This window comes from Cynocephalus volans, chromosome 12 (genome assembly GCF_027409185.1).
Source record: "Cynocephalus volans isolate mCynVol1 chromosome 12, mCynVol1.pri, whole genome shotgun sequence".
In the NCBI taxonomy this organism is placed as follows: domain Eukaryota; kingdom Metazoa; phylum Chordata; class Mammalia; order Dermoptera; family Cynocephalidae; genus Cynocephalus; species Cynocephalus volans.
In genome coordinates, this window is record NC_084471.1 from 52,585,722 (window position 1) to 52,610,919 (window position 25,198).

The window sequence follows — 25,198 nt, forward strand, 5'->3', positions numbered from 1 at the left end:
AAGGTGCTGTGGTTTTTAGGTAATAGATTTAATTATGAATGATTGGTAGGAAGAGACCAAGAAATGTTATCTTTTTTGGGGACATATAATAGTCCCTTGACAGTATTAAAAAAGGAATTTTAAATAGTTTGACAGTTTAAAAAGAGATTATAAGTTAAAAAAAGTTTGCTATACAGCAATGTATGTATATATAGTAAATAAAACTGTAAGGTACACTTAAATTTGTTAAGAGGGTAGATTTCATGTTATGTGTTTTTTACCACAGTCAAAGAAAAACGTTTGAATAGAAATTTTTAATGGCTTTGAATGGGTCTTTTTTCCCTAACAGTTGGATAGACTTCTACGTAAGAAAGCTGGACTGACTGTTGTTCCTTCACATAATGCCTTGAGAAATTCTGAATATCAAAGGCAGTTTGTTTGGAAGACCCGTAAAGAAACTGCTCCAGTCTTTGCAGCCAATCAGGTAGTTTAATGGATGTAATACATTTCTGAGTATCATCATTTAATCTAGTGATGTTGATTTACGTAGAAATAAAAGCTGAGATTAGGTACTTAAGTAGGCCTGGAGGTAAGTTCTAGAAAACTTAAAATGAGAGTTTTGCTAAAATCATCCTATTTTTTATGATTTATAGTAGTCATATTATATTGTCCTAGGCTACTGATGATCATTGTTGCCAGATTCATCACATGTACTAAATATGAGACAGGGTAATGAAAACTTGGGGAACTGGTAAGTTTTGCATGCTGTAAGATTTTTTTTGTTTATTAAAAAACAATCATTAAATCGATTTATTCTAAAATGTTGTGTTTAGTTGACTAATATGTTACATGCTTTCTGTCTTCTAAGAAGAGCATAACTGCTTGGGACATTAAGTACAAAATATTAGGAAAGTAACACAAGATATATACAGAATTTTGTCCTTGTATCAGATGAACAGTAATAGGAATTGTCAGTTTAACAATATTTATAAAATTCGAAATCTGTAATGATAACTAAATGTGATATTAGATTTTCTTATACTCTTGTACAGTTTTAGTATTAAGATGCCATTACAAATAAATACTCTGTTGTTTTACTACTGTCATCCTCTAAACAACTCTTAGGCTTTTAACTCTTATGTATGTTCTTAATCATACTTTTAGGACTAGGTAGGAAATACCTCCACTTAGAATATCCCCAGAGGCCTATGACAGCTTAGTCTTTTCTTTCTTTTGGTCTTTTTATTTTTCCTTATAAACACACACACACACCTTCACACACCCTCACATTCTTTTTCTCCTGTACTTCAACATTCACTTATATACTTTATATAAGTAATACCCCTCAGGACTTAGAGGATAATTAGATTCAGCAGGACAATAACGTCAGTCATCTTACATTAAGGTAAACACCAGTGATCCTATAAATTGTGGCAGCTTTGGGATTACTTACTTGTTATTCAGTTTCTAAAATAACTTTGAAATTTATGTAACATTTTAGGAATATATGAGATAACAAAGTGTTATGCATCCTTTATTAACCTAATTAATAGAATCAGTACTTTTACTTGTTCACAGGTGTTCTTGGATAGTAAGCAAACCTAAAAATTTACTTACCACCTGAAAATTGCAATTGTTCAGTTTTTGTAGAATATTTTATCTTTATACTAGACCTGATTCAAATCAAAGCCCTATGACAACTTTTACATATCAGTGAAAGCACTGTATATAAATGTTATTTTTATAGAATCAAAAGTGCAGTATAAAATAAATCACTAGCAATATCTTCTCTAATAGTTTTATCGCTCTCATTAGTGAGGGTTTTAAAGAGGTTTTTTTTTTTTTGGAATCAAATGCCCTTTATTAGTTGAAAGCATATCAATTTCAGGGACAGTGGATTGAAGAGCTCTGTGACAACCTTTCAAAGCTTGTTGATGGGGAACCTCTAAAGGAGCTGTTCAGTTCCGTTTTATCAGACACCTGTTTTCTGAAAGGATGTCTTATATTAACATGTAAAGGAGCCAGAACAGTTTTTGGCAGAAAGTCCTTGAGATCAAAAGCAACAATATACCTTACTTGAGCTCCCTATCTTTCCCACTTGTTTTCCTTGTAATAAGTGGTAATATATCATGAAATATAACATATTGTGAAATATTAAGGATAAAAGGAAACATTTTAAAATAGAAATGTAGTAATTACTAGAACTTTTTCCTTGTCTTAATAAAAAAGCTAAAAGTAAGCAAGCAAAAGAGAAAAAAACTAAACAAACAACATAGCAGGTATTCAAAATGTTAAGAATTTTCTATTGTTGCAAGAAGAAAGAAAATTCATGTCAAGGAAAGGGAAAAAAACCTGTAGAGCTGACAATAGAAGTTGTCTTGATAAAGCTAATGTTTATGTTCATATTGTTAAAATATGCCTGTTTTACTTTATACCCCTACCAAACTGATGGGAGGAGAGGTGGGGAACTTTGGGGAGAAAAGATCAAACACAAGTATGGTTCATTATTTATTTTGGAATAGATGTTATTTTTATTACAATAACTATTATTCAAAATATATTAATGAGTATAGAAAATTGACCTTTGAAGCTTTATTATATGTGAAATAAAATTACAATCATATATAATTTTGCTTTTTTGTGTCCTTATAATTCAACTATATATATGATATTTTTAAGCATTTAAAGACCTAAGTTCTGCATACTTAACCAGCAAAAAACTAAACTAAAATAATTTTTGTTTTTAGATTTTCCACAATAAAAGCCAATTTGTTCCACAGTTCAAAGGTAACTCAATCATCCATGAAACTGAATACAAAAGAAATTTCAAGGGTTTATCTCCAGTAAAAGAACCAAAATTAAGAAAAGATTTGAAAGAAAACGGAAATCTTGAGACAATATCTCCTGAAAAAAAGGTATTCATTAACTCTTAACCGTAAACCAAACAAAATCCCCATGATTTTAGACTGTACACATTTTCTTTCCCTTACTACTACCTGAAGTTTTTTAGCTTGTTTGTTAATTCATTGGTTTGTTCATCAAATGTCAAATGTTCATTCAGCACCTACTAGGAACCAGGCACTGGGCAGGTACTGTGAATACAAAAATCACAAACACACTAAGCCCCAAGCAGCTCTTGGACTGGGGGGACACAGATATATAAATAGCTAAAAATAATACAGTGTGATGAATACTTAGCAATATAGCAGGTAAACCTACTATGTTTAATATCAAATGATTGGCCTTACAATAATGTGAGCTCCAGGGGTAACCATAGTGATATTTTAAATTAAGCAATAGAAGTTAGACACATTTAATAAACGCATTTATTTTATTTATTTATTTATTTTTAGTTTTGTTATATATTTATATTTTTATTGGTTATGAATATTCATGAGATACAAAGCTGATTATCACCCCCGTGCCCATGATGTGAGGGTCAGATTCATACTGGCAGCATACCCATTACCACAAATTGCATTTGTACCCCGTGTCCCCCACCCAATTATCCCCAACTTCCCTCTCCCGCCCCCTTTCCCCCCCACTCCACTTTGTAGCCCAAGGAATGTTCTCTCCCTCTGCAAGTCCAATGCACTACTGTGGTCTTTCTTTCCTTCCTTCTTTCTCTTTTAGCTCCCACATATGAGTGGGTACATGCAGTATTTATCCCTCTGGGCTTTGCTTATTTCACTCAACATAAGTTTCTCCAGGCTCATCCATGTGTTGCAAATGGGAATATTTCATTCTTTTTTGTGGCAGAATAGTATTCCATGGTGTATATATACCACAGTTTCCTTATCCAGTCATCTGTCAATGGACATTTAGGTTTGTTCCATATCTTGGCTATTGTAAACAGCTACGATGAACATGGGAGTGCAGGTATCCCTTCGACATGATGATTTCCATTCCTCTGGGTATCTACCCAGAAGTGGGATTGCTGGATCATATGGACGATCTATCTGTAGTTGTTTGAGAAGACTCCATACTGTTTTCCATAGTGGTTGTACTAATTTACAGTCCCACCAACAGTGTAGGAGTGTTCCCTCCTCTCCACACCCTCGCCAGCATTTGTTATTCACTTTCCTTTTGAGTATAGCCAATCTGACTGGGGTGAAGTGGTATCTCAGTGTAGTTTTAATTTGCATTTCCATGATGATTAGTGATGTTGAGCATTTTTTCATGTGCCTGTTGGCTATGTGTATGTCTTCCTTTGAAAAATGTCTATTCAGCTCCTTTGCCCATTTTTTAGTTGTTTTTTTACTGTATGATTGCTTGAGTTCCTTGTATATTATGTATATCAATCCCTTGTTGGATGCATAGTTAGCAAAAATTTTCTCCCACTCTGTAGGTTGTTGTTTCACTCTGTTGATTGTTTCCTTTGCTGTGCAGAAGCTTTTTAGTCTGATATAGTTCCATTTATTTATTTTTTCTTTTATTGCTTGTGCTTTCGGGTTCATTTTCATAAAGTCTGTGCCCAGACGTTGTTGCTGAAGTGTTTCACCTATATTTTTCCTTTAGTAATGTTACAGTTTCAGGTCTTATACTTAAGTCTTTAATCCATTTTGAGTTGATTTTAGTGTATGGTGAGAGGTGCATATGTAGTTTCATTCTTCTGCGTATGGATATCCAGTTTTCCCAGCACCACTTGTTGAAGAGGCAGTCTTTTCCCCAATGTAGATTTTTGTTGCCTTTGTCCAATATTAGATGGCTATAAGCCTTAGGGGTGATGTCTGGGTTCTCAATTCTGCTCCATTGGTCTGAATGTCTATTTTTTTAAACCAAAGCTTTAGCATGCCAAATTATAGCCAGCATAATTCACATGATTTACATCAGGTTATACAAATGACTGCTTCTGTGTGAAATTATAGCCATTTAAGTTGCAGCATTAAGCTAAAATCACTGTAAATTATAGGTAAATGAGGTATAAATACTATTTTTTAATCTCCTAGAATGTTGATACCTGATACTTTATGAGTACTTAAAATAGAAAGTATGTGACTGAAAGTAAATATGACTGAAAGTAAAATGATTTACACACACACAGTCACACACACACACACACACACACACACACACACACACACACACACACACACACACACACACACACACACACACACACACACATTGGACCTATGGCATTCTTGGGAAGAAAAAAAAGAGTTAAGTAATTCAGTAAAGCAATGTGGTAACTAACTTGTTGGGACCTGACATTTAATTACCGTAACACAATGAAATGTAAATTTAGAATATCAAGGGCAAATGTAAGATCACTGTTCAATATGTAGTAACATTATGTTTATTTAGATGTGTATTTGTTAATTTTTCTTCCCTGGCCAAGGATCTGAAATCTTTATTGTTAGAAAACAAAATGGTGTCAAAAAAAACTAAATAGAAAAAAGATATTCTAATTTACAAATGTTCTTGTTGATTTCTTATGATTTCTGTTAACTTTAGTCGTTAAAGCCTCTAAAAACAGAAATGTAATATAATATCCAAGTCTAACTTTATAACGTTTATGTTTTCATTTTAATGTATAACATATTGTAAGCATAAAAAGCTTAAATTATTTCCATTTTAGTGTAATAAGACAGATGATCCTTTAAAATTAGAAGCAGAGATGGAATTAAAAGACTCAAACCAGCCTAAAAAGAAGCTTACTCCTTGGAGACATCAAAGGCTTGGGTATGTATTTTATAGGAAAGTGTTATGGTATTTAGATGATCAACATGGTGAAATATTTACTTTCATTTTATTTCTATTAGGAAGGTGAATTCTGAATATAGAGCAAAATTTCTGAGCCCAGCTCAGTATTTGTATAAAGCTGGGGCTTGGACACATGTGAAGGAAAACATGCCAGATCAGGTGAGTGCATGTAGCTCAGTAAGCCCACATTTTCTTTCAGCCTGTGTAACAATTTAATTTCACAGTGAGTTTCATTTAGTGATAGAGACCACAATTTAAAGATGTATGATATAATAATAGCACTAAAAGTTATCGGGAACTTGAAGTTGTATGTATTAGGATATGATGTATCAGTGTGTGTATTTTTTTAATACCATTGGCTCCTTATAGATTAATATTTATTATTATTAAAATCTTTAAAGTTAAAAACAGTTTTCACAATCAAACATTTGATTATGTTAATAAACTCAATTTTCAGAATTGCAGCATTATAGATTTGATTATTTTATAACATCCAGACTTCCACTCTCTCAACCGAAGGTTAATTTTCAAGATTAAATAATTTGTCTGATAGTGGCACTCACTGTCAGTGTATAGTGTTACCTTCTGTAAGCAAAAGAAAGGTGCAGCCTGTGCTGTTAGAGTTTTGAGTTAGAGTGTTGGGATATGGGAGAAACTCTGGGCATCTAAAAATAATTTTGAGAGAAAAGGTAATTAATCTTAGAGTTGAGAAGTGCTACCTTAGTACTAGCTTTTTTATAGGCAGAGGACAAACAATGGAGCATTCTTGGTTATTGTATAATTAGCATCTTTTAACCATATCTTGACTTTTTTGCCTTTTCTGTGTGAACAAGCTAAATTAAAACATTTTTTGTTTAGATTAGACATTAGTAAATATCCTCCTTCTGCCTGTTATTGTAAAGACAGGGATAATTTGAGTTGGGAATGAGTCTTTTATTTAGCTTAGTACTTAACATCATGGCCAAGAACTATGTGTAATCAGCTTCTGGGGGAAGATGCTGGTGCTTTGAGCTGCTGGTTCTTTGAGCTGGCAGCTACCAGACATATGTCCTGGTGACTGCTAAACTCTGTATGTTGATTCAGGAGGTTACTTGATTACTTTCACTGTGGCTGCTCTTGATGCTCTGTTCTTGAGCATGGTTCAGAGGCAGCACAGGCAGAGTAAAAGACAAAGCTGGAAGCTGTCCTAGTTGTTATCTGTGGCAACATTCATCTATTCACCCTGGTGAAATCAAGCTGAAACTATGAGCATTGAAGGCAGCTGTGATGGAAGAAAGGCATCGAGTCAGCTAAACTCTTGAGCAGTTATGACCGTCCTAGATCTTGGCCAGGAGCTCTGGGTCTGTGGAGTCTGATGGGGAGTGAGGAAAAGCCAGGTCAAAGGCAGGACACGAAGTGTGGACAATACATAAGTCAGCCACTGCCCTGTCATGTTTAGGCACTTCACTAGGTCGAGGTCATGAGAGGCTCCTTGTTTTGGAAGGATTATCTCATGGTCTCTGAGACTTCTTTAAACTAAGATGAGTTGGTATTTAGGCCTTAGATGTAAACATTTAATGGACTGAGAAGATTGTTACTATGTCTGAAGTCATGATAAGGTGGAATTCCTTATCTTGCCCTGATGGAAGAGAACATTTTTATTATTGTTAATTTAAGATCTCTTTTTTCAGAGTTTCCTGTTATGATATCTTGGAAACATAACTTTTTGTTTGTTTGTTTTATTAATTGCTGTTGGTGATTGTAAACATTTAAATTAGTGGTATAGTTTGCCTTAACTTCTTTGGCAAAATAATAAAAAAGTAAATAAATTGGAGTTAGGAAACGATAAGATTTTTTAGCTAAGAAGTCAGTGATCACTGATGGTGATAAGTTATAGTTTTAGTTGACCAGGTTGTAGACATTTTGTATAGGCCATATTTTACTTAAATTTTATATTTCTTTTTTCCTGGAAGATATTTACTGTATGTGGCTGATTATGAGGTGCCTAAATATACGGTACTCTGTTATTTTCCCTCTCCTAACATTTAATGAAGAAGTATATTCATACTCTTCAAATGCACTTTGGCGTCAGTGACTTTGTTATCATTAGAATATTAACTGACTTTTTGAGTCATGTTTTAGTTTTCTAGTCCATATATTATCTTCATTTCCTTTTATGATGTTGGAAATATTGTACTTTTTGAATCTATTTATGGTCTAGTCACTGGGTATTTTATCCTAAGTCTTAAGTACCCCAAGTTGGTTTTATTTTTCCAGTGGTTATATATTTGTCACCTCTAATATACCCACTTGCACTGTTGCTTTATAAAGTGCTCGCTTAAAGGATTGTTTCTAATAACAACCAGCAATTGCAATTGTCAGATTCCCTTCCTCAGAATAACTACTGAATCTGTGTTAAGTTTCTTTTTTCTTGATTGTTAGGTAATCGTTTAATCATTTAAACTACATTGGTTGAGGTAATTTTATTCTAATGTGCCTTTCACAAAAATAGGACTTTGTTTCAAGAGAAAGTTCCACATTTGAGAGATATCCTGTAATTTCATAGACATTGTAAAGACTAGGTATAAAGTCAATCCTCATTTTGGGGGAGGATTTTTGAGAAAAAGAGAGTTTTTATTTTTTCCCCCAGTTTCATGAATTTGAATTTTCTGCATATAAGTTTTAAATAATTTAGTTAATTCTTAATTTGGGAAAATAAATTCAGAAGTGAAAACATTCTACTTATAGTATTATATCTTATCTGATGGCTTTACTTGACCCAGAAAGGTGTGTGTGTGTGTTTTGTTTTGAGTTGGGAATGGTTTATTCCTATCCCTTGTAGTGGATCTGGGTGTGGGCTATAGGGGTTGTTCTTAATATTGAGTTCACATCATTGGTTTTTTTCTCTTTCTAGTAGAACGCCGTACGTAATTAGGGAGATGTCAGCCTCCTTATTTTTCATTTTAGTTTAGGACTGTAGAAGTTTAAAATCATACATTTGTAAAACATAACATCAGCACTAAGATTGTTAATAAAGATTGCTAATAAAGTAAATTTCTGAGTTTTAAATGTCAGTAACAAATAGAGCTGAACAAACTCAAGTTTCACAGAATCTCTATAAAGTATCCCCTTTCTTCTTTCTAAATAAAATTGATGTCAGATAAAACTGGATCACTGTGTACATGGAGGTGTTGTTTGTCTAGCCTCTCATCCATCAAACAGCAAAGTCCTCCCACATGAATCGAATGCAGCCCCTTCTGTTGCTCCTTCCTGCTCTACCCAATATGTAGTGCAGGGCTGATTGGATCCTCTTATGAACCACGCCTTGAATTTGTATCTCATTTGTTTATTATGGCATAGACCATACCAGTATTATGGTAATAATATATGCGCAGGTCGGCCTCCTCTGTCAGACTGTGAAGTCATTGAATGCAGGGAGTTTCTTGCTTATTTTGGGGTACCAGCCATCTAGCTGAGGCTTCTTGCTTAGTCCATATTCAGGACAGAGTGTAGAATCAATGCTTCATTGCTACATTTTCACTCATCTCAAGGAGTTCATAGGTTAATGGAAGAGGATGATGTAAGCAATTAATTCCATAGAATGGATTCAGTACTAATGGGGATGTGCACAAAGGACTTCAAGAACATGGAGGAGGAAGTGATGCTAAGGCATGCAAATTTTATCATGTAGGTGATGGACTAGCTATGAAACATTTGAAACATGGGGGTACTTATTAGAAATAAAATCGGGAGTATATCAAGGCCCTTTATAACAAGGTTTCTGTGCATTCAGAGTATCCTGGTTAGAAGTTCAGCAGACTTAACAAATGTGTCTTGGTTCTACCGGTTAAATGCAAAACCACAACTAGTAATTTTTGTTAAGATACAGGAGTTGATAGAAATGACAAATGAACATAGCTCATTTTTTTTTTTTTTGGCAGAGAAGAACACGTTTCAAATTATCTTTAGGGATTTTTTCAGGTTTGGTTCATTAGAGCAGTAGGACTCTGCTGGGATTATGTGGTTTCTCATGTCCTGACAAGTGCTGTCTTTTGCTAATTACCTAAAGATGTGACACTTTCATCCCTTTGTGTTCAAAATAGTGTCTTGTTAAGGGACTGAGGATGTTTCTCCAGTTGAGTTTGCATTGCCAAATTTCATTGTTTTTTTTTTTGCCTTAAGTGAAAGCAATTCTAGCAGACAGTAGTATCCCGATATCCTTCTAATTCTAACATTCTATCTTTATGATAGAAAATATTATAGAGTTTTTTGAATATAAATAAAGATTTCAAGCAGAATTTTAAGGGTAAATCCTCAATTTTTTTTACATTGTGGAACTTAATTTAGAGAAGCCAGCAGGTGGCAGTATAATATATAAAATGAAAGGGTTTCAAATGGTTATAAATGCTTCTTTTCATGTGAAAGTATGTTATTTGCATATTAGGGAATTAAAATCACCTTATGGTTCATCGAACATTTTTTTGTATCCCGTCACTTTGTTGAATATTTTACAATTGTTATTTTGTGGGATATTCTTTTTAATTATATACTTAGTACATTTTCAAAAAGTTGAGGTTTTGCTGATGATTCCAAGGGAATGTTGAGGTATTTGGAGAGGGAAACCTCATAACTCTCTCAGTGAGGACTTCTATAGTAGTAGCAGCTGTATGTAAAGCTGGGGAATAAAGCCAGTGAGGGGTTTCTGGCACTTCTTTCAGAGGTGGGGGAATAGGAACAGTAATTGGGTGACCTGTCATTGATAGCTTCCCAGCCGTGCAAGAAGGTGGGTGATTTTCATGGTAATATTAAGATTTCTTGATTACTGAGTTAAATATTACTAAAAATACAAAGAAATATTGATTGGCAAGTTTGCTACATATTTAGAAGGAGGAATAATAAGGTATTTCATTGATTCCCATTAATATTCAGTTATGGTATTAACCTGCCATTAAATGTGTTTCTGTATTCCTCCCCTAGGGTTCTCTAAATGCCATGTGGTATGCAGAGGTTGGTTGCTTTTGAGTTTTTAAAACTATAATAATGCATAAAGTACTGTGTAATTTCAGTCGGAGTAAAAAGTAGGTGTCAGTATTTTTCTTAGCTGCTATAAATGTCTTCCTGCCTGCTGGTATAAAATAACTGCATCATGCTTTAGCTTGATTGTTTTAATTTCTGCTTACATGCATATAGTCTGATACCATAAATGGCTATTTTTGCCTTCCTTTCTCCTTGGTCTCTGGCTGTATTTGTGCAATGTCTTTGTGCTACTTGGTGGTATTTGTGAAGGAGCATTTACAGTAACGTGATGTCTGAACTCTTCTGCCTAGGTTAAAGAACTTCGAGAGAAGGCTGAGTTTTATAGGAAACGAGTTCAGGGAACACATTTTTCTCGGGACCATCTAAATCAGATTCTGTCAGATAAGAACTGCTGTTGGGATGTCTCCTCAACCACAAGCTCAGAAGGAACCATTAGTAGCAACATCAGAGCATTAGATCTTGCCAGGTGAGATGTTCTTTGTGCATGGTGAAAGAGTATGTTGCAGTTTATGTAGATCATAGAACGATATAGGAAAATGACACGACTACTCAGAATTTGTCTTCTAGTCAAATGGAAATGTGCCAGCCATTTATTTCATTGTTTTTTGTATATTCTCTGTGAAAAATAAAGCTGTATATAGTTATATATTTGTGTATAAATAATACATAATGTAAATCTGGAAAACTAGATTTTATTATATTCTTTGTTAAGAATTAATAGCAGAGTAGAGATGATTATGCCTTGGATGTAAAAGGATTTTTAGAAGTTTTTTAAAAAAGAGGCGGCAACAATAAAAACTCAGGAAATGTAATTGTATTAGTTTGTTTTCTGTGGCTTATAACAGAATTCCTGAAACTGGATAATTTATAAGAAACAGAATTTGTTTTATCTTTGGAGGCTTGGCAGTCCAAGGTCCAGGGGCACATCTGGTGAGGGCCTTCTTGGTGGGGACTTGCTACAGGGTCCTGTGGTCCTCTGGCAGTGCAGGGAATCATATGGCAAAAGGCTGAGCAAGAACGTGTTTCCACATGTTTTCTTCCTCTCCTTATAAAGCCCACAATCTACTCCCTGTTAACCCATTAACCCATGAATGGATTAGTCCATTCATGAGAACAGAGTCCTCATGATCCATTTGCCTCCCAAAGACCCCACCTTTCAAATCTCGGGGTCACCTTTAATGAGTTTTGAGAGTACATTTAAACGATAGCAATAAGCTATTAATGCATATTCCATTATCATTCATTAATGGATTTTGTGGCTAATACAGAACTTGGCCTCTGATTTTATGGAAGAATTCTCCACTGTTTTAAAGCTAACATTATTGAACTATTTGTAAGAGAAATAGCACATTGATTTGTAGCAAGTAAAATAGTTTTTACTTGTTACAGTATATTAACGTAGTTATGCATACCAAATTGATAAGTTTTAATTACATGACATCTGATTTTAAAAGTTCATTACGAAATCTGTCCTTTAATAATGTTGTAAAGATGAATCCGAAATATAAAATCTGAATGTGCTTATTTGATCACAAGTACACATTAGTTTGTGCACGAACCTTAATTGAGTAACTGAAGGAGTTAGATCATGTGGAGTCCTAGTTTAAATGCCAGTTTAGAGATAAGTATGACATTTGTCAGCAAGATGCAGGCTCTTATGTGTGAAGGTAGGAGTAAGGGAAGATACATACATTTTGGAATGCAAACATGTTGCTTAATGATGGGGATATGTTCTGAGAAATGCATTGTTAGGTGATTTTGTCATTGTGTGAACATCGTAGAATGTATTTACATATACCTAGATGATACAGCCTACTACACACCTAGGCTATATGGTATAGCCTATTGCTCCTACGTGAGTAATGCCTTGTGCTATGATGACCTTATGACGGCTACAATATCAGTAGGTGTTAGGAATTTTTCAGCTCCATTATAATCTCATGGGACCACCATCGTATATCTGGTTCACTGTTGACTGAAATGTTGTTATGTAGCACATGACTTTATTTTAATAGGAACTCCAGATTCTAACTTTCATTTATTGTACTATAAAATGAACTCTTAATTTGATCTCTTTCTTCAGTAGCTGGGCAAGGAAATGTCTGTGAGAAACATGTAGTTGTGAACAGTGGAAGGAAATGACAGACTCACTAAAGTTAGGATATACTAAAAACTCAAACTACTCAAGTTTAAAATAAAACTTGTTTTGTTATGCAGAGATCCTACAAGCCACAAGGCTTTGCAGAGATGTCCTTCTACAAAACTAGAAGAAAAAAGACATATCTCGGAAGAACAGCCCCAGAAAAATACCACGGAGAAATTGGGAATGTCAGGCACTCCCACCATACCTGTTACAAGGCGGCTGGCTTGGGATGCAGAGAATACCAATGAAGACACACAGAAACAGCCCAGAGGGGAGGAGGAGGAGGAGGAGGAAGAAAAGGAAAGGGATAAGCAGGTTTATATGGGAGAGCTAGAGAAGTTGGATGTACCTGACAAATCTAAGGTAGACAAGATGAAAGAAGGGTGAGAATTTTAAATTACTCAGTGTATAGAAGCATTATTGTACATGGTTAATGTGTATTTGTCACCAAGTATAGTGGTTTACAATTTTGGTTTTATGACTAATAAAAAGCAGATTTTACTTGAATGTCACAAAGTAGGCACTGCTATATGGTTTATAACTATTTACTCAAGTATTTAAGTCACCACTAATTGGTAATTGAATACTTGAACACTGGGCTACTTGGGGAGGAAGTAGTTAGGGTTATATTCATTTGTGCCCTGCTAATTATGATTTACCAGATTTGCAAATGTGTGTGGAAAAATGGCTTTCTTTATGATTTAAAGAAAGTAGTTGGTGTTCTTTAATGTCAGATGGTTCTACCAAAAAAGAAAGAAAGGAATGTTTTTTAACATTAAAAACTGATTTGTGCAAATAGCTAATCCCTGTTGCTTTATGTGCAAATTGCTTTGGGGAGTGGTTCTTCTCTACCACTAATAATGGTATTTTTTGTCCGTAGGCCAAATCCCTTATTCATTCATGGGTGCTTCAGCTAATATGAAACTTGGGCCCTGATTTAATAGAAGGACTCTGCTGTGTTATTGCTGACTTGCAGTGATCTTTCCCCTTTTCCAGTATTCAACCACTCTTAGCTGCGTGTGGATTTGATTGATATTTTTTCAGAAACAAAATGGCCTTCTCTTATATGTTTTATACTTTATTATTGCAGAATGATTTTTGGAGGAAATTCTTCGTAATAGCTTGTTTTAATTCATAGGTTAGATTCTTCTTCCGTATCCTCAGGAAATGGAGGCAGGCTTCCTACTCCGAAGCTGAGAGAACTTGGTGGAATCCAAAGGACTCATCATGATCTTACTACTCCAGCTGTTGGTAATAGGCAAAAAATGTGCAGTTCTTATTTAACCTGCTTTTTCTACGTGATAATTTAGTTTAATTGAAACCTGTCTTCTGCATTTTTCCAGGTGGTGCTGTTTTAGTGTCTCCATCTAAACTGAAGCCTCCAGCCCCAGAACAGAGGAAAAGAATGTCCTCTCAGGATTGTTTAGAAACTTCGAAGAATGATTTTACTAAGGTTAATGTTTATATTTTGGGGAAAAGCCTCTTTTCCAGAACTGATTATTTTAGTCACATGTAATAAATGAATGGTAGGTTCAGATTTTTGAAAATTCTGGCTATCATATGTGGAGATGATACTATTAACCTGCTGTAAGTGGTTGAAGTACAATAGAGAACATTCTGAAAATAGATGGAAAATCTATAAGGGATCTTGCTAAAGGCTGTTCATGAGTTCCAGAGTACACAATGGAAGTTTTCAGGGGCTGGGGAGAAGTGAGAGATGAGATCAGAGTGCCTTCCACCCTCTAGTTCCCAGTGCTTAGAACAGAGCCCAGCTCATAGCAGGTACTCATTAAATATGTGTTAAATGAATATTATTGGAGTGACAGGATATCTAAACTATTTCCTGTTATTTATGTATAAGTTGATTTATTAAAGGAAATGTGACAATAGGAATGTAGTCAAAGGACTGATCAGAATCAAATGTTAGGAATCTGTATTGCCCACAAAGACTGTGATGTCTCCTCCTCAGAAGTCCAGGCTGCCACCTGGAAGGTGTGAGCTTCTAGGCAGCTGTGCACAAAAGGCTGATTGAGCCAAAAGAGGTGACCTTAATCCATATTAACAGCTGGACTTATAGGTATTATTTTTATTTTTTGTGGAATTAATTTCTTGAATAATCTAAATAGAATAATATTGTCCTTTGGCATTTTAATACCAATCTCTAACTCATTGTGCACACAACACAGTTGTAACATTTTAATTATAAACTCCTCTAAATTAAGCAGGTTTCTTATTGACAACTTGATTGGAAATCCCTCCATGTGAATTTTCTGCCAGCAGCACTACCAAAGGCTGTACCAGGAGCTAGATTTGGTTATTTCCCATGGTGTGCTCTTGGTTACTGGTAGGCAGAGGAGCCATTAAACTTGATATACACAATCAGTTTTTCTCTCTTTATTTTCTTAGAAAAGCATAAGAAATTACAATATAACTACATATAAAATTAAACACATAAGTCATTCAGTTTCCAATAAATTATTTCCATTATTCAGTTGACCTTGATTAGTATCACCCTCCATCTGTCTGTATTATAGGAACTAGGGAGAATATATTATAATATCCAGAAATTTTTTCACTATTAACTTTTAATGGCATACCTTGAATTGTGGAAGTGTTATGGAGCAGAAGCAGTTTGGGTAACTTATCTGGGGATGATTATAATAGTTAGCATTTACTAAGCACTTAGTATTTTCTAGACCCTGTGCTAAGAACTTTACATATATTAACTTGTTTAGTCTTCAAAATAACTCTGACTCTAAGAAGTAGATATTGTTACTATTCTTGTTTAGATGATAAAACTGAGGTCACACTGGTGAGGCCAAATGGTGGACTAGAATTTGACCCAGGTAGTCTGTCCTCAGAGACCACCCCTAAACAACAGAGTCTCACAAAATTTTCGAGTAGAATTCTCATGGTATTAGTTTGATCCTCAAGGAGCATTTTAAAATCTTAAAAGTATATTTAAATATGTGTTAGCTCATTTCATTCATTCAGATTTTTTCACATGGTAGATCTTGTGGCAATGATAGAGAATAAAAACAGACATAGTACATGACCTTATGGAACCTGCATTCTGGTGAGGGAGATACACATTAATCAGTCACACCAGAAAAAAAAAAAAAAGGAAAATTAAAACTAGTGAGGTTTCAAAGTAGAAGTGCTTAGTGCTATTCTGGAAGGAATTGGCCTAATCATGTAGATCAGGAAGCTTCTGGAAGTCAATGATGCTTCATAGAAGAAGTCGTAATTGAGCTGAGATAAGAAGAGGAGGCATTAACTAGGTGAAAAGGGGCAGGGAGGAGGAGCACACATAGCATGTGCCAAGATCTTGTAGAGTGAAAGAACACAGGGTTTCAGAAACAAAGACCAGTACAGTGTGTGGCAGGGAGCATGGTGCAGCATGAGGCTGGAAAAGATAGCAATACTGAGAATTTTTATCATTATCTCAAGAGCAATGGAAGCCACTGAAATATTTTAAACATAGGAACGTTGTCATCAATTTATGTTTTGCAAGATCCTTTTGGCTGCCACAGAAGGAAAAAGTAGACTGTGGATACCATTAAAAGGCCATTGTGGTAGTCTAGGTAGGAGATGTTGATAGCTTGGACTAAAGAGGGTGGGCATAAATAGAAGTGGATGAAACTGAAGAATTATGTAAAGGAAACAGTGTCAGGGCTTGGTGCTGGGTTGGATAATGGGGGATTAGAGACTGTGGATGACTTATAAGTTTCTGGCTTGTCCAACAAGATTGATAAGATCAATGGTGTGCCTTGCACTGAGTAAGAACTCTGGATGAGAACCCTCTGGAGGGTAATATTAGGAGTTTCATTTTCATTCACTGAATTCCATATTTAATGGGCTCTCCCTATGTGCCAGGCACTGTTCTAGGATCTGGGATTCATTGGTAATCAAGACAAAATCCCTGCCTTCCTGGAGCTTACATTTTCATTGGGAGAAATAGACAATTTTTTAAAAGATAATTTCAGGTACTAGTAAGTACTGTGTGAATTGAATAAAACTGCAAATGACCTTGAAGGGATGGGTGAGACTGCTTTAGTTTGGGCCATAAAGACAACACTTCTGAGGAGGTAACATTTTAGCTGTGACCTGACTAAGGAGGAAGGTGTCCATGTAGGGATCTGGGGCAGAGATTGTTTTCCAGTTAGAAAGAACAGCAAGTACATTTTTCTTGCCTAGGATAAGAACCAACAGTGAGTTTTAAAGAGAGCAAAATGGCCAGTGTGGCTGAAGCCTAGAGAGGGAAGAGGAGAGGATAGGAAATGAGGTTGGAAGTTGAGAAAGAAGGTGAGGTAAGGAGTTTGGATGTTATTCTAATGGTCCTGGGAAGCCCTTCGAAGCAACAAATCAAATTGCTCTGCTACTCAGTGGAGAACTGCTGTACATAGGGCAGGGTGGAAACAGTAAAACCATTAAGGAAGCTTTAGGCTCAAAAACAGATCATGAAATCATTTACATTAAACCTGAGAACTCCATGTGTTAAAAATATTTTACAGGTCTTATTAACAATAGTGTATTACTCTGTTTTGTGTTGCTATAACAGAATTACCTGAGACTGGGTAATTTATAAAGAAGAGAGGTTTATTAGGCTTACGATTCTGGGACAGCTGCATCTGGCATGGGCCTCAGACTGCTTCTACTCATGGCAGAAAGTGGCAGGCAGCTGGCAGGTATAAGCAGATCATATGGCGAGAGGAAGCAAGAGAGAGAGAGAAGGTACCAGGGTCTTTTTAAGCAATGAGCTCTCGTGGGAACTAATAGAGAACTCACTCATTAATCCCCCCTCCCCCAGGGAGAGCATTAATTCATTCATGAGGGATCCGCCACATGACTCAATCAGTTTCCAACACTGCCACATTGGAGATCAAATTTCCACATGAGTTTTGGAGGGGCAACACATCCAAACTCCATTGTTCCGCCCCTGGCCCCCCAAAACTCATGTCACTCTCACATGCAAAATACAATCATTCTTTCCCAATGTCTTAGAGACTTATGTGGTGGCGAGCAGAATGCTGATAGAAATGTGGACAGTAAAGACCATGTGGATGATGAGGTCTCAGATAGAAATGAGGAACTTCTTCGGAATTGGACAAAAGATCACCCTTGCTATGGTGAATTTGGCTGCATTGTGCCCATGCCCTTTGACTTTGAGGAAGGTGGGACTTAAGAGTTGTGAACCAGAGTATCTGGTGGAAGAAATTTCCAAGCAGCAAATGGTAAAACCAATTTGACAGAGATCCCAAATTCTGTTAATACGTGTAGAAAAAGAAATCAAAAGGACGATTTGTCTTTGGAATTATTTACATTGTACTAAGTGATACTTGTTTAAAAAATGGAAGCAAATGGAAGATTTGTGGTTTTATCCTAGATATTGATTTAAAATGTATTTATTGGCTGAGACCAACAACCCCAGGCCATCTTCATTTTGAAGCAATAAACTCTGTAATCGCAGAAAAGGATACTTAAGATTAGAAAGCAGTGTTTTGAATGTTTCATTGATAGACTCAGATAATAAGTGAAGGCAACAATTACAAGTAATAATCAGGAAACTTTGGAACTGTATTTGATTTTACTGGTTTGCATTCCTTTAAAAAGTAAAATTGTCAGGGATTTTTAGGATAGTGATACATCGTTATTGTGGAAAAAAAAATACTAAGTAAAAAAAACTGGTCTTAACACTTACTGTTCAGAGATATCATCTGTTAAATTTTTGAGGTGTTTAGGTATATGTGTGTGTTAGTGTATTAGTTTATTTGTTATATTGTAGTTAAGTTTTCGTAATCTATGTTTTCTAACTTACTACTATATAGTGAACATATTTCCATATCATTAAATACCATTTATACTCTTATTTTTAATGGCAACTTGATATGCAATCTATGGTTATACTATAGTTTTTTTAAACCAGATGCTTATTGTTGAAACCTACTTTTTAAAATCCGTATGCCTGTTATTTCTTAATTTTCCAGTTTTGAAAAAATGCTGTAAAGAAATTCATTCTTTGGATGTATTTTTGTTCATATTATCATTATCTCTTTTGTGTAAATGCTCTCCAAGTATTATTGTGTGGTCAAAGAATACAAACAAAAAATTTTAAGGCTTTTGCTATGTTTTGCTGGCCCCCCCTGCAGAAAGATTGTGCTTCCCAAAATAGTCTATGAGAGTGCCAATTTTTCCATATCCTTGCCAGTTCTGGGTATTATAGTTTTTTTTGAAATTAAACTTTGCAATTTGGTAAGTGAAAAAAAATCACTGCTTTTGTTTTTAAATTATTTGATTATTAGGGAGATAGACTATGTTTACTATTTGTAATTTTTGTGTATATGATTTACTTATTCATTTCCTTTTTCCATTTTTAAATTAGGCTTTTTTTTTCTTATTAATTAAAAAAAATATTTATGTAGCAATGATAATTTATTGTCAGTCATACAAGTTATATATTTTTCCCATTTGTCATTTTTCTTTTTTTAATGTATGTGTTTTTGTTTTTACATAGTCAAATTGGTTTATGGATTGTTTTGCTAATAAAATCTTCCCCACACGGAGGTTATATAAATTTACCCCATGTTTTCTCCTACTGTTTTTGTGCTTATATAAGGTTTTTTTGCGTTTAAATTATATACGTGCTTGCACATATGTGTCTTTTTTTGTGTGTCATTTAGAAAGAAAGTCGTGCTATATCCCTACTGACTTCTCCAGCTGCTGGTATAAAAACAGTTGATCCTCTGCCTTTGAGGGAAGATTCTGAAGCCAATATCCCCAAATCTGCTGAGGCAACTCTTCCAGTTTCAAAAATTCCAGAATATCCACCAAACACCCCTGGACAGTCACCTTCGTCACCACATCCTCCATCCTATTGGCATCCCTCTCGTCGAATTCAGGGCTCTCTGAGAGATCCAGAATTTCAGCATAATGGTAATTATTTTGGTTTAAATTTTTTGTCTTTTAAAATGAAAGTGTTATGCTGAGAGGTACAAAGGCTGTATGTACTATATACTAATTGTATTATTTAGTTTTTTTGTTAACATAATAGATTTTTTTTAAATGGGAAAAGTCTCTCTTTGGGACACTCGATTGTGCTGCACCTGAGTTTGCTTTTTACTTTTATGTAAGTGTGAGGTGTCTTTCAAGTTCTTACCCACACCCATACAGGCAACACATTAGATGCCCATAGTACCTCTTCTCCAGGTGTGACAACCACAAATGTCTCCAGACATTGCCAAATGTTGCCTGGGTATAGAATTCAAGGTCAGAAATGTTTTTTCTTTAATTTTATTAGGCATTGCTCTGCTCTTTTCTAGCTCCCACTATTAGTGTTGAGAAGTTTGATGCTGTTTTATTCTGGATTTTTTTGTATGTGGTGTTTTCTTTCTGGCAGCTTTTGTGATCTTCTGTTCACCCCTAATCCTCTGAATTTTACAGTGATGTGCCTCAGAATGGGTCTCTTTTCATTCATTTTGCTGGTACTCCGTAGACCTCTTCAGTCTGGAAAATTGTCACTTCTGGGGAATTTTCTTGAATTATTTAGTCAGTAAATTCTTCCCCTCCATTTTCTCTTTTCTCTTTGTGGCACTCCTTTTCAAATGTTGAACATGTTGGGCATGGTTTTATTTTCTTACCTTAACTCTCCTATTTTCCATCTCTGTCTTTTTATTTTAATCATTTACCTCTTCCACTGTGTTTTATAAAAAAATTTTGCTATAATATTTTTAATTTCTAAGAATTTTTTAACTGTATATTCCGTTTATACAGCATACCATTCTTATTTCATGGATGCAATGTTTTATCTCTTTAAAGATATATATATATCTATATAATGCCCCTGTCTTGAATATGGTACCCTTACCCTTAGGTGAACTTGGTGTCCTTCAGTCAAAGTAGTGCTGATAAACCTTTAGAGGCGAAACCTCCATTCCTCTTTTGGAAGAGAGGTAGTTACCCAGTTGTGCAGATTTCAAGAAGGATCTAGTGGAAGATTTTCAGCCAGTGCCCTGGTTCAGTCTTTCCTTCACTCCAGCTTTCAGTGGTACTCAGTACTCCCAAGCCCCAAGCCATTGGAAGGACAAATTGGTTGCTTCTTGGTTTCACTCCTCTGCTAGCTAAGAATGCAGCTTGCTTAGGTATAATTACATGCTCACTGCCCTTCCATTTGCTTTACACTTTCCAAAATTTTATTGCTGTTTTCTTATCTCTCATTTTCTTTGTCCTGTGGGTTTTTGTCATTTTTGTAATGTGTGTTCACACATTACACTCTACAACTGTAAGCAGATGCTTACTACATTTCCTTAAAGTTAGAATAGATCAGTATTATCATTAAAAATAATTTTAGGAGGTTATCCGTAGTTCATTTGCATACTTGCTAAGTACATTATAAATTAATGAATGGCCCTTTGATAGTAGTTTCTGTCAAGATATAAAGTTAATAAAAATTTTTACATCCTATTTTCCCTAAGTGTTTAACATAATTAAGATATGGCATTTGGTGGCTTTGAAGGGTAATTTCTTCTGCTTTTTTTTTGAAGTGGGAAAAGCAAGGATGAACAATTTCCAGTTACCTCAGCATGAAGCCTTTGATGATGAAGGTATTTTAGTAGTCACGTAACATAGAAGTATGAGGTTCTGTTATATGACCGTTTGTAATAGTATAGTGATCTTATATTTGATTAGCACTTTGTAGTTTATGAAGTACTTCCACAGAGGTTTTTTCATTAGATCCTTGAAACCCTGTGAGAGGGCTGAAATTATCTCCATTTTACAAATAAGTGAACTGGGACCTAAAGCAGTGAAGAATCTGTTCTAGGACAAACATAATAAGAGATTGTGCCTAGCATCACAGGTGAGGTCAGTACTATTTCTGTTTTTCTACCCTGTTTACATTGGAGCTCAGGAATTTGGCCTAGACTAACAGCCATTATTTTTTTCAAATGCCTGCATATTCTTATCAGTTTTCAGTTTTCAAAAAAATATACAATTAGGGAAAAGGTATTTTTTTCTTCTGTGTAGTTTCATTCTGACAAATTGATTTTCTTCTAATAGTAAAAGGAAGAATTTTGAATTCTTGATGTGAAGAATTGAAATTACTATTTAAACTCATCCTAAAAAATATAGAATTATTGAATTGATAAATTTTGAATTAGAAAGTAAATTGAATTTAATACTTATGTATTAGAAGTTCATGTACATCAAAAACAGTATTTTCTCATGCATTAAAAATTGCTCTCCCCTTAGCGAGTTTGGGACTTTTTTCAGAATTCATTAAGCTAGAAATCAAGTTGTTAAGTTCTGAAATGCAGATATCTGGCAACTTTGAATCTGGTTCTGTTTTTTTTTTTTTTTTTTTTTTAATGGAAGAGCAGTGTTTTTAAATAACCCTGCAATAGATTTGCTTACTCAGAATGAGGAATTTCAGTAATAATGAAGGGTAGAATATTAAAGTTAAAAATAATTTCTACATTTAGTGAGATTATTTTAGAAATGTGATGTAAGTACCATGTTAAGTTATGGCATTTTGTTTTTAAAATGTTTAGAAAAGCTTTTTTCTCAGAACAGCTGTACTTTTTAAAGTAGGACAAACAGTATTATGATGAATTGTTTCCAAGTAATACTGAAATCATAGGTTATTACGTACTTAGTTAATGACATTATGGGATTTAGGGAAGGGAAGAAGCTCATTTAACATTAAAATGTTTGATTTCTGTGTATGATAAACTTGGGAAACTACTGTGAGCTATCATGAAAATGTTAATATCTTACGGTTTTAATAGATTACTTTTTTTCTGACTGACCCACTGTTGATATTACAAAACCTGATACTTTTAATTTTCTGTTAGTTATGTAAAGCATAATATTTGTTTAATAGGTAATTTTGCACTGAATATAATCTTGGGATTCTTTCATGGCAGATGAGGACAGATTGTCTGAGATTTCTGCTCGTTCTGCAGCTTCTAGTCTCCGGGCTTTCCAAACTCTGGCACGAGCTCAGAAAAGGAAGGAGAATTTCTGGGGTAAAACATAAACCTGGTTGATTTGCCTTTATCTAAGGAACTATTGGCATAATTTTTTTTTTTTTATTGCTTACTGTGTTAAGATTTTTTGAGTGTTTGAATTTTTTTCTGACATGTCCTGCTTAAAAAAAGAAGTATTTGATTTTTCAATAGTCAATTCCGTTTTCTCAGAACTTTATAACACAGGCTTATTATGCAAATTGAACTTTTTTTACATCCCAGAATACAAAGATATAGACTATATAGTTCTTCACATGTTCTAACTTGATTAGGTGTCAGGAATAGAATTTCACACATCCAGAGAATATTCTAAAGAGATAAACAAGATTAAATAAAAATTATGTGTGAAGTATATATTTCCCTAATATTGGTTATATGCATCCTTATAATTGTAGAAGTCCTAAAATGAATTTGTTATTCCTTTAACTTTTGCTGCATTGTTTCTTTTTATTTTAGTATCTTCTATAGGTGGTTGCAGTGTTATTTAAGATAATTGTACTCTGAAAGTACCAACTGTATATATTTTTTTTATTTATGTAAAAAAATTTGGTGAGAAAATATGTATATTTTTGATCTTTGTGTGTATTATATTTGTGTAAGGACTTTGGCTTACATTTGAATAATGTCTGGATTTTGAAAAATTATTTGTATAATGGAGAATTACAACTTTGTAGACATTTTGAAATAAAAATTGATCAAGTGTGTTTGGTTTCTCTAGAAAGTTATTACATGGAACAAATAATTCTTTTAGAAGCTTCTACTCATAACAGGCTTCTCAAAACTTATTCTTCTTTTGCAGCTGTCAGAATGTAATGAAGCCAAGTCCACAATATTTTTTCATAAATGCAGGACAAATATAGAATTTTGAAAGCAGATCCATTTTTAAAAATTTAACACAAACTTTTTGACTATATTTCTTCACTCATAGGACATGTTTTATTGTTTTACAATTTATCTTGCAAATCATGATAAGTTTAAGTTCCCCCAAAATGTAAATTTCCTAAAATATATTACATAACATCTTTACAATAATGCATAGAAAGTACTGAAGATAAAATATATATAATATTCATGCCTGTTAGGAAACAAGTGAACAGTCTGTTTTAAAGTACTTAATTTGGTCGAGTGCTTTTGCAAATCATTGGTTCATAATGTTAGTTTGTTAAAGATCTTATGTTATTATGAAGTTGTAAAGAACTTTAGTCATATAAATATTTGCCTACATTACTCTGACCTTTTAAAATGGCTTGTTCATAAAAAAAGTTACTGAGGCACTGAACATGGAAATAAAAGTTTGAAATTAGTGTATCAAGACTTATAGCTAGCTTGCAGGGAATTGTGCCTAACTCACCGTCTATCTTACCTAAGCTACAGACTAAAATCTGGGTATACCCGTTGGAGTGAGTCACACCACATGAACTTGATCTACTGGGTGTCAGATAGATTTAGGGTATGGTTCTCATTGAGAGAACCAAGGTCATGATCATGGTGTGTTTGTGACAGTTTGACAGTTTAGCCCTGCAGTATACTACTGACTGCTTCTCTCTTAAAAACCCTACTCAGTGGCCCAGGAGGGAGAATAGTATTGGGAGATCTGTACTGTTCCATCACTCATATTAGAAAAGCAACTCAGAGGACATGAATTTGTATTGGTGGGTAAGTAGCCTTAGTTACATGAGAATTGTCCAATAAGATTTGCTAGTATTTAGGAGCTGGGATTGCTAATTCACTTTTTATTAATTTTATTAAGCATACTTTTATGTACGATCAACTGCAATTGTTAAAAAAAATTACAGCTCAGTGAGTTTGGATAGATGTTTACATTTGTGAAACCAACACCATAATCAAGACAGTACATTTCCATCACCATAAAAGTTTACTCATTTCCCTTTCTATTCAATCTGTCTTTCTACCCCTGATCCCCAAGGCAGCCACTAATCTTTTCTCAGTATAAATTAGTTTGCAAGAATTTTGTATAAATGGAACCATCTTACATGTCTGGCTGTCACACAGCATAATATTTTTGAGAGTCATCCATGTTTTGGTGTATATGTGCTCTTTTAATTTATTCACTCACTAGTGGACTTTAGGGTTGTTTGCAGATTGGTACACTGTAATGAATAAAGCTGCTGTTAGTATTTGTGTGCAAGTCTTTGTGTGGACATGTGCATTCATTTCTCTTTGGAAAATACCTATATAATTCATCTTTTATTCACTTATAATATAACTTATTTGAGTATATGTGTACACCTAAATCAATATTATAAACTGGTGGCTTAGTTTTTTGGTCTAAATTGGTATCTCACAAGCCAGATGGGGGACTGAACATCAG

General features: G+C 34.5%; 1 protein-coding gene across 1 annotated transcript in view; it reads left to right on the plus strand.

The window, feature by feature from the left end:
- The window catches only part of MDM1 (Mdm1 nuclear protein), a 28,993-nt gene extending 5,670 nt beyond the window's left edge, over positions 1–23,323 (plus strand). The window contains exons 4-15 of the mRNA XM_063075395.1: positions 329–463; positions 2,727–2,894; positions 5,561–5,664; positions 5,745–5,844; positions 10,642–10,671; positions 10,992–11,167; positions 12,919–13,227; positions 13,983–14,095; positions 14,188–14,297; positions 19,525–19,777; positions 21,385–21,444; positions 22,765–23,323. Coding sequence (XP_062931465.1) covers positions 329–463; positions 2,727–2,894; positions 5,561–5,664; positions 5,745–5,844; positions 10,642–10,671; positions 10,992–11,167; positions 12,919–13,227; positions 13,983–14,095; positions 14,188–14,297; positions 19,525–19,777; positions 21,385–21,444; positions 22,765–22,877 — 1,671 coding nt within the window. The 3' untranslated portion in view covers positions 22,878–23,323. The remainder of the gene's footprint in view (positions 1–328; positions 464–2,726; positions 2,895–5,560; positions 5,665–5,744; positions 5,845–10,641; positions 10,672–10,991; positions 11,168–12,918; positions 13,228–13,982; positions 14,096–14,187; positions 14,298–19,524; positions 19,778–21,384; positions 21,445–22,764) is intronic.
- The last annotated feature ends 1,875 nt before the right edge of the window (positions 23,324–25,198 follow it).